The sequence below is a fragment of the Xenopus laevis genome, chromosome 8L, assembly GCF_017654675.1.
Source record: "Xenopus laevis strain J_2021 chromosome 8L, Xenopus_laevis_v10.1, whole genome shotgun sequence".
Classification (NCBI taxonomy): domain Eukaryota; kingdom Metazoa; phylum Chordata; class Amphibia; order Anura; family Pipidae; genus Xenopus; species Xenopus laevis.
This window is the reverse complement of record NC_054385.1, coordinates 37935430-37945352: the sequence shown is the minus strand read 5'-3', so window position 1 is coordinate 37945352 and position 9923 is coordinate 37935430. Positions and strand designations below refer to the sequence as shown.

The 9923-nt window shown below is 38.3% G+C and overlaps 1 protein-coding gene across 2 annotated transcripts; it reads right to left on the bottom strand.

Moving 5' to 3' along the window:
• Positions 1-3062: 3062 nt before the first annotated feature.
• cdx4.L (caudal type homeobox 4 L homeolog) lies at positions 3063-9452 on the bottom strand. 2 transcript variants are annotated; one of them, NM_001087251.1, is given in 13 exon segments: positions 3983-4230; positions 4233-4259; positions 4262-4354; positions 4356-4359; positions 4361-4366; positions 4369-4390; positions 4393-4430; positions 4728-4873; positions 8819-8999; positions 9002-9018; positions 9021-9070; positions 9072-9088; positions 9090-9282. In NM_001087251.1, coding segments are annotated over 13 exon segments (810 nt in total). In that variant the 5' UTR covers positions 9258-9282; the 3' UTR covers positions 3983-4189.
• Between the last annotated feature and the right edge of the window lie 471 nt (positions 9453-9923).

Sequence of the window (9923 nt, the reverse complement as noted above, 5' to 3'; positions counted from 1 at the left end):
ATTTGTACGATCATATCTGCACGTCAATGCCCAGCTTTAAGGGAGCTAGCACACGGGCAGATTCGGGGAGATTTAGTCACCTGGCGACTAATCGCCTATTCTGCCCCCCCCGAACTGCCTGCCGCCTGCTATAATGACAAAACGCCAGCACCAATGCACTCGCGTCGATTCGATTTCCGAAGTTGCCTCACGAGGTAACTTCGGGCGACTTTGGAAATCAAAGCGCCATGAGTGCATTGGCGCTGGCGTTTTGTCATAATAGCAGGCAGGGGGAAGGCAGTTCAGGGAGATTGTTGCCCCGCAGAGATGATTAGTCGCCAGGCAACCAAATCTGCCCGTGTGAAGAGGGCATTTTTACAATCTCCCTGCAAGTAGGGTTGACACCTTTTCTGGAAAAAAATAACGGCCTTCCTATATTCTTGCCATTTTTTACTATTAATAACATTGGCATCAAGCATCATTTTTACGGTAAAATACCGGCCAGGTGGCAACCCTACCTGTAAGTTGGTACAGATTTATATATATGAATTTACATACCAAACACAGTAGAAGATACACATACAATAGGAACAATCACTCCCCCATTACTGCCATCTCAATAGCATTTGGATAAGGGACTGAAATCTCCGTTTAGGTACTAGACTTCTAGTAATTTGGTAAAAATTAGTTAAAATAAATAAAAACAGCATAATATTTATTGCAAAGAGACACTAATATTCTTTGTTATTATTCTTTGTAAATTTACAAAGAAGTTTGTGTGGATTTAGTTGGCTCGTGTGTACAGCACTCGAAGCCAAATATCTATAACAAGACTTTTTTTTTGTCATGCTGTGTCAGTCCTGCAACCCTCCAGTTACTCTAACGGTACCTAAATTTCCCAATAGCCTTCAATTGTCGCTGGTAAGTGTAGTTTGACAGCTGAAAGGCCGCAGGGGGAGGTCCAGTTTGCCCAGAGGCATGTCAGAAATAGCCCTAAAGACTCTAAAAGGGCGAAACATTCCCCAGGTAGACAATATCAGAACAGATCCCTTGCAGCCATGCTTCGATCCCCTTTTGTTTCCCTTGCACATGACAGCAGCCCAAGCAGTGCCTCACATAGCCTCTCTCCATGCACAAGCACACAATGCAGATGGGATTAAGTTCTGTAAGAAATCACTACCTCATACTAATACCATGTGGGGTAAATAAAGTTCTTTCTACGTAGCCATTGTTGGAGGATAGTGGGATGACGTGCTTCTTAAAGCCTGAGACTCACCTCAGAGTAGAAGACACCTCAGAGACAGTGGTGCTGACCTGCTCACTGCTCCCCAGCAGCAGGCTTGCACACTTAATTTTAATTGTGTAGCCAGCGCATGGGGATGGACATCAGGTGCACAAACAAGATTTTGAGATGATGCAAGGCTTGCCTTAATAACAGTGTCCACAAAATGGCTCCTGCCTGCTTGCTATAATCATGAGTTCCCAGACTGATGGAAACAAGATTCAAATACTATATACAGTGTAATTTTGCTTGACTAACATGATGAAATAGGATTTAAAATTTCTTTTGGGTGAGGGGTCCCCTTTAACAGGGGAAGGTAAGGGGCAAATTCCACTGACCACTATTGAATTAAAAAGCATTATTTCTATGCTAGGAAAACAATCATCATTTCTTGAGAACTGCCTACTGTGCCCACCCTAAAGTGCTGGAGATCCCTAATAAATGGAGCACTTACCCTTTATAAGTTGACATATACGATTAAAGGCTGCCCAGACAAATTTGAAAATTAAGGGGGTTATTTATTAATGTCCAAATGGCAAAAAACTCGAAAAATTCGAGGTTTTTTTATTATAAAATTCAAATTGTTAGTGGAAGAATAAACTCAATTTTTTTTCAAGATTTACTATTCCCCGAGCAAAGAAAAGTCTCAATGGGACTCAATCTGGCATCTCAGACCTACTGAGGCTGTACTGTATATAAGTCAATGGGAGAGGTCCCTATCCTATTTGGAAGTTTCTGTGGTCTGCGCTGGAATTAGCCCGAAAATCTGGCTTTTTCGGGCAAAAATCCGAAAGAATTTGGGCTTTTCGTGAAAATACCTGAAAAAATTGAGCAAGTTGGGAAAAAATATCAGAAAAAATTGTATGATTTGGTTTTTTGCTCGATTTTTTATTTTCCGAAAAAATAGTGCTTTTTTATTAAGAGGTACAATTAAAATAATCATAAATAAGACTTGTACGCAGTACCTCAAATCAATATTGGACTCATTTATGGGCACAAGTGAAGAGCACAAAGTGTACTTTTGCATACAGGTCACCATATTTTTTACCCAAAATTCAGCCTTATAAATTCATTGAAATTATGGCCATGAGGGGGATATATGTCACTGGTGGTTTCCAGTTAGGCCAATAATAGGAGTAACTCGGAGTATCCAACATTTCTCTACCAGATGAAATACACAGTGGAGAGAGTGTGTGACTTGAGAATGTCATACCAATAGAACCAATAAAAATGTGTCATTATGATTTTAATATCCTCAGAGCTTCAGAAAGAAGTGTCTGCCAAGGGTCCTTTAGCATGATGATTTTTATTGTTCCATTACTTCACTTTAGTACTGTCATCAAAATATAGTCTTTACATTTATTGCAGGGTATCTGATTTTTTCTTATGTTTTGCAGCTGATATTTTTGCTCATCATTATGACCATTATGGCAAGGGTGAGAAGGTCTAAAAGGAGCTGAAGAACTCTTCACAATGCCAGTGTAAAGCCTTCTGAAAACAGAAGGTAATCACATGCCTCATGTTACACATTTAGCACTGCATTAAAAACCAAAAATGAAGGAACTATGAATGGAAACATGCAAATGAGAAGTTCTGCATGTGCATTTGCCTTACTTAGTGCCCTTTAACAGCTTGCTTTCAATAGGTCATGTTGGTTTATTTTTTAATAAATGGGCTCTCTTACTAGGTTCTGGCTAATAAACATGGTGAAAGAATGTGATCCATTGTGGGAACTGTAGATACTGTATGTCAATGTTAAAAATCACTGTTATATCTGGCTTTGAAATAACAAGATAAAGAGTCAACCTTATTTATTCTTTATTAAATAATTGCATTGAAAGACATGGAAACCCTAACCAAGTGCAGTGAGTAAAAACACCATTGTCTCACCTTTTGTGACATGAATGAACAGCCTATGCTCAGTGTATGGGCCAAACAGATTTTGTGCAGTGCCCCAAACATAAGGATCTACACTCTGAAAGTGTCTATATCTGGTTCATATTAAGATAACATTATCTAAATCGGATTGCAAGCTTATCAGAATCTATCATTTAGGCAAAACTAAGCCACAAATAGATTTCACTGCTGCAGTCACATTTCCTAATACCTTGTGAATGCCATTTAGAGTCAGTACATATGATTAGAGCTGTATAGCTTGCGGCCTGCCAGCTGGAGGTAACCCTTCAAGACATTATTATAGCCCGAAGCCCGCCCAAATGCTCCTTCTTCTTTGTATGGTATCATTATTTTATTATATTCTGGCCCCTGGACATGAAACCAGTGGGACAGCTCTGCCCTAGATAGAATATTTACATTTGTATTTTATATTGTGTGATGTTTACTTTGTCCTTTGACAGACCCCCAATAACTAAAACTATATTCTATTAAACTTTGTACAAATGATACCAATGTGCGTGTCTCAATAGTCTGCCAAGTTTGACTGTAGCCGTTTCCAACTCTAGATGCAGCCATTGGTCACATGGAGCAATAAATTAAACTTTTGCCCAAAAATTCTTACATAAAAAAACAAGACAATAGGAAGAACTAGAGTTCCGTTTTCATTCCAGTTTTGTACAATCATACTAGGGAAAGAGAACTTAAAGAACAGAACTTTTTGGATTTCTTCTCCGAGTCCATAGTTTTATCACTGATTTTTTTTTCAATAGATGGCTCCAAGTTACTGTTACACATTTGTGGTGCATTTCCCAGAAATAGCTTCAGCTGCATAAGGGCCTCCAGTTCATTGTAAACAAACCCTTTCTCACTTGCCATCCATAGTCAAGGGCTTAATGAATCACAGAGCCGATGGTTGCAGTGAATCCGGTGGAACAAATGTATAATATTCTTTATAAATCACACTATGGTGATGACTTGTAGGTCTCATGTCTGAGTGATCAGTGTTCACTTAATACTGCCAAGGCTAGTAGTTCATTGGGACAGAGTGACATGCTTGCAGACACTTCCAGCTCTGCTATAGGCCATTGAGTGCAATTGGGGGCGGCTGGTATAAGGAGCCTGACATATCCGTATGTACCGCAGAGTCACAAAGTGGGTTTGGACTGGCTGAACTGGAATCGCTCTGTACAGAACACATGCCATCAAACTGGTTCATTTTCTTCTTGAATAGCTTCCTTTCTTTGGCTCTGCGGTTTTGGAACCAGATTTTTACCTGCAGAAAAATAAAAAATGATGAGAATGATTAGCTTTGAATGATGTCAGCGCTGTTTAGGCGGAAGCAGGTAAAATCAAAGCAGCTTTGTAATAGTTTATAGATTAACACATTTGGTTCAAAACACTTGAATTATGTTTTGACATCACAATTTAGTTATTGCACTAATTTACATATTGACTCCCCTTTTCAGCACTATTTGGATTTACATTGTTCTACCATTGTATTGCAAAATGTTATATGCCTGACTATATATGCATTTCCGTGGTTATTTGCTACAACTGAAAAGTACCATACCTGTCTTTCAGATAGTCTTAAGTTTGCAGCCAGTTCTGTCTTCCGCCTGATAGTGATATATCTGCTGTAATGAAATTCTTTTTCCAGTTCCAGCCTCTGATGGTCAGTGTAAACCACACGGTATTTTTCCTTGGTCCTCGTCTTGCCTATGAGAAGAAGAGTACAGTTTGTTTAGAGTGCTGGATTTTGCTTTGGAATGTTCTTAAGAAGCCAGGTATAATGTCTAAAATATACATATTTATCTACATATTTTACAGTTCATGATGTCACTAAATAAGGATTTACTTTACAAGTTATCCATAGCTTACTGTATATGTTCTATAGAAATATGGAAGCAGTTTAACCAGTTTTGATCTAGTGTTTTTACGTCTAGATATATATCTAGATAGAGAGAGAGCACATAAGGATACTTGTTAATATGCTCAACATATGCCATTTGCAGTTTCTTCAGCTTTAATTACGGGCACTTGTGTAAACAAACTCATAAAGAGCCATGAAACTTAATTTTTTCAATTTAATTCCAGTTTTCCATGTTGTGATTAATTGTAGAGCAGAAATGTGCAACTATGTATGCTGAGTACTAGCCCTTAAACATTGTGATTTATTTAGAAGTGGGATGTTAAAAAAATAAAAAACATTAATATTAATTTTGTATCCATAAAGCTGAGACAACATGACTCAGAGTATTTGTATGCACATGTCATATTCGTAGACTTAAAAACATGAATCCAATAAGACAAAATGCCTTATACATAAGTTAGGCACTTATTTGTCCCGGGTGCAGCAGGTGAAACGGTGCTCTACTGAGACAGGATGTCCAAGAAAAGCAAAGAAATCACAACACAACTGTGAGGATAACAAACAAACACAATTCTACTTTCTTGTATTGCTTAATCAGATGTTCCATCTCCCTTTGATCCTTCCTAATTCTCTTTGATGTGAGTTTGGAATCATACAGAGGAACAAAGATTCCTTAAATGAGCCCTCCAGATTCTATTGAGGTGCTAATTCTGAAGCCAGGAGAAGACAATGAGCTACAAGGTGATCTTATCAATGAACGTCTTCAACGAGCTGGAGCTGTAAAGTACTCTACTGCCCAGACTCTTTCATCTCAGAGAAAGTACTGGCAGTTTTTGTTTTTCAAGGGCTGTTTTTCAATTGTCATCCAGTTTCTATCAGAATGTATTGAGCATGGCGTTATTGCTCTTCCTACCTGTATCTCTATGATTCAGAAAGAAACACCAGGTTTATATTTTTTATTGGTAAATTCTAAAACAATAATTTTTCTACTGTATGGCACATACGTGTTTTTTTGCAGCAGTGATCAAAAAGACAGGGATTGCTTCCCATTCAATGTGCCATGAGTATCTTCCCACACTGTAATCAAAGAAAAGTCACCCATGGGGGTTATTACTGTTTTGAAGGCTATTAGTTAGCTGTTAAATGGGAAAATAAACCTAATATACCCTGTTTATTTAACCATAATGCAGCATTTTCCCCCAAACGTCTGCAACACCGGAGTGATCAAAATGAAGAATTTTGCAATTCGGGCCTCTTTCTGCTGTAAGCAATATAATTCCCACAAACAGTTTTCCCATAGAATGCTGTAGCAATGGAAAGCTTAATCTTTTCTGCAAGGCTGTAGGCATGTGTGCATATATGAGTGTGCTTAGTGCATAATCTGGAAAATGGAAAAAGGTCAGCGGTAGAAGTATCTACAGTGCATGCTATGTAACGTTCCATATGTTATACTGTAGACACGGGTAGCCACAAATATTATCATACCCAACAGATTGCTGAACCCTTCACCATGATTTACTTCCTACTGCTCAGTCCAATAATTACTTTCATGCTGGGGAATTTCCCCCCACAGTCGGTCAATGGCTTTGTGTTTATTTATGGCACCTTCCCAATGTTGCTCATGGTATTTAGTCTTAAATCCTTTGTATCACTTCCATAAACCCTGGTGTCTTTGTAAATTATTCTTGGGAACAATGTCCATTGTGGAACAGATCCAATGCATTATAAGTCACTGCTACTCATGTCAAGCCCCCAACTTTATTACCTTGCCAATTGCTTTTAGTGGCGATCAATAAGTGGTTGACCATGGTTAAAGCCCGGTCAAAGCATAAATTAAAAAAATATCCTATTATGTTTTATGCTGAATTTACATAAATAGTCATTCCAGACATTCCATACACGCGAGAAGTCGAGTGGATTTTTAAAATATACCTATGCCTTTAAAGTGGAAAAATAAGACCAGGCTTCATTATGGAGCTAGGTCGTAAAAGTCAGATTAGTCTTCCAAAGGCAATAAAAAGGACAAGGTCTTTTTTATTTGCTGTGAAAATCAGCACCATTCAGTATAACCTCGGGAGAAAAGGCTATATGTAAAAAAAAAAAAAAGACAAAGCTGCATATCAAAGCCAGAGGAAAAGAAGTGTGAAAAAAAGCCTGTTACCTCCATGGGATAGATAGGCCTTAATACCATGCACAGTCCAGGGGAAAAACCTTACCACACATCTACTTTGCAAAGACACGTTAAATTTGCATGACAAAAACGGAGTCAGTGTGCTTGCATCCTATGTCTTTGATTGGAATTAGGGTCACCAACATCCTATGTCTTTGATTGGAATTAGGGTCACCAACACATCTCTTAATCAAGGGCATCAATGACAAAATGCAGGAATAAGGTATGTTCCATAAGCATGAAAGGTGAAAAGACTATGTGGGTTAAACCCGATTTACTGATGCACATATATCAGTGGCCCGTACCATAGAATCCTATAACCTCAGTTATACATACAGTAGTCCAACCTTACTTCTAATCAACAGCTTAGCCCATGGCCAACATTCAGATAGTATGAAATTTGGCCATTGGCCTAGAGTGAAGTTGTTCCCTGTCACATCTCAGAATGCCACATTCACCCACCAGAAAGGGACAGATTCAATTTAGTATTCATTATATATGAGATTAAAGTTATAACTAGATAGCTATGAGCATATATTTATAACAATAAGTACATACAATATGTGTAACTTACATACCTATAATTATAATGACACACAGAGTGAGTAAATTAGACCAAATCCAAACACAAAGACAAAAAAATTAATATTAAAAAAAAACATACACTAATTTTTAGGGCCAGTGGAAAATGTAGTATTTTGTCTGTGTATAAAACATAGAGGAACACACCGGGAACTGCCTCAGATTGCTTTCTATAATAGATAATGGGACTGGGCATATGGCAGACCCACATGTGGCCAAAAATACAGAAATCTGTTGACGATTCCCAATGTCTTTAATTTGAAGCAATTTAAGATAGTTCCTGAAATGTTGTCTCTGTTTCCTCCCTGATAAAACACACACTAAGCCAATGCCTTGTGGGCCATTACCCTTATTTAATATTGAAACACACTATGCATTTAGACTGTCATTGGTACTTATTACTTATTCATTGGGCATGCAGCAGGCCTCTGGCGACATATTTCTCTACAAATGGATAATTGATTTTAGAACCCAAAATATGTACTCCCAATGCTATACTATAGTAGCCAGTTTTACTATTCAGCTTCACACATACACATATAAAAGAATCGACAAGAATAGACTGCACATCTTAAAACTATAAAAAAACCTGGGTGCTCATGCAAAAGATATAAATAGTCTGTCCATAGTGCTGGACACACAGGTGCACAAAAAGCACAAAGATTGTTTTATCGATGACAATCTTCAAGCTGCCTACCAATAGCTTGTACTGTTTCCTACAAGTGCCAAAACATTGTACTTGCCCCCCATAAATAAACTCTATTTCTTGCCAGCTACAACTAGTATCTTAAAATTTCTCTGTATGACATGGGCCTAATATGTCCTTTCCTATTTTAACAAAAGGGACCTATTATGGTTTCTGTGGTTTTCAGGCAAACTAACAAAGGAAAGATAAAGTGTTACTATCTGCATTAGGATGTCTTTTATGATAGGATTATCACTTTGTCTGTTTTGCTTTAAAAAGCAAAATTTGCTAAAAAAGACTAAATCTTTTGTGGCTGAAAATATAACTCTCAAATCAGGTGAAAGTATTTCCTACCTGTAGAAGTCGATTGCACAGTTTTCCCCATCCATTCGTAAGAATTCTGATTAAGAGCGCTGGGTGAGTTGGCAGCTGCATGAGTCAAATCTACAGAGTGTAAAATCCCAGTCCCAGATGGATGAGGAGAGCTATAGCCAGAGGAATTATAAGCAAACTGGTTAGGTGATAAATCAGATGATTGTGCCATATTTGTGTTAGAAGGTCCAGCTCCATAAGAGTTCCATTCCTCCCTCGGTGATCCATACTGAGGTCCCCAAACTCCACAGGGCTGCCCTTGGTCATCCATAGGTGGAACATGATGATACGCCACATAGTTGAAATAAGGTTGATTGGAGACGTAGTTCTGCGCTGTGTGGTTGTTGCTGGTGGATCTTACAGAAAGTGGATACATGGTAGCGTCCTTGTGCATAGTCTGTCTCCCACATGTGATGTCCATCTCTATACTAGATCCTTGGTGGTCATCTTTGCTCTCAACCCAGTTAAGAATACTTCTTCAACTATGGTGTCTAATAGTTCTACTGGCTATATAAGTGACCTCTGTTGGGTCGGTGCCTATATCCTAGACATGACTAAGAATGCTGTGGCCAGGTGCCTGCACTCACAGCTTAGTAAAGACTGATGTCAGAGATAACTGCCTGCCCCCCAAATACATTTGCATTCAAATAAAAGGCTGGACATCCCAGTTCCATCACCTTGTTGCTACTTTCAGTGCTTCCTTTTTGACCGGAGCCTTAATGTAAACTTTCCCACATCCACTAACAACTACCCAGCCACACTCTGCTACTGTTTCAGTCTATTATGGACAGTATAAATATGTTATAATCTATTAGATTAACAGAAACCTTGATTACCGGTGTTCGAAACAATGGCAAAGCCCACACATTGTACTTGAAGATATTAAAGCCGCTTAAAGAGAGAAATTAAGGAAAAATAAATAATCAGACTCTCAGCAGTGAGGGCTCAAGAGGCAAAAAATAATGATTGATGTCTGGTTTTATAATATGTTTTATAAACGCCTAGTAACATGCAGCCCTTTACTCGCTATCTTATAGAGAACATTCATTAAAGCCAATTTAATCAACAGCCAGTATATTTTGATGTA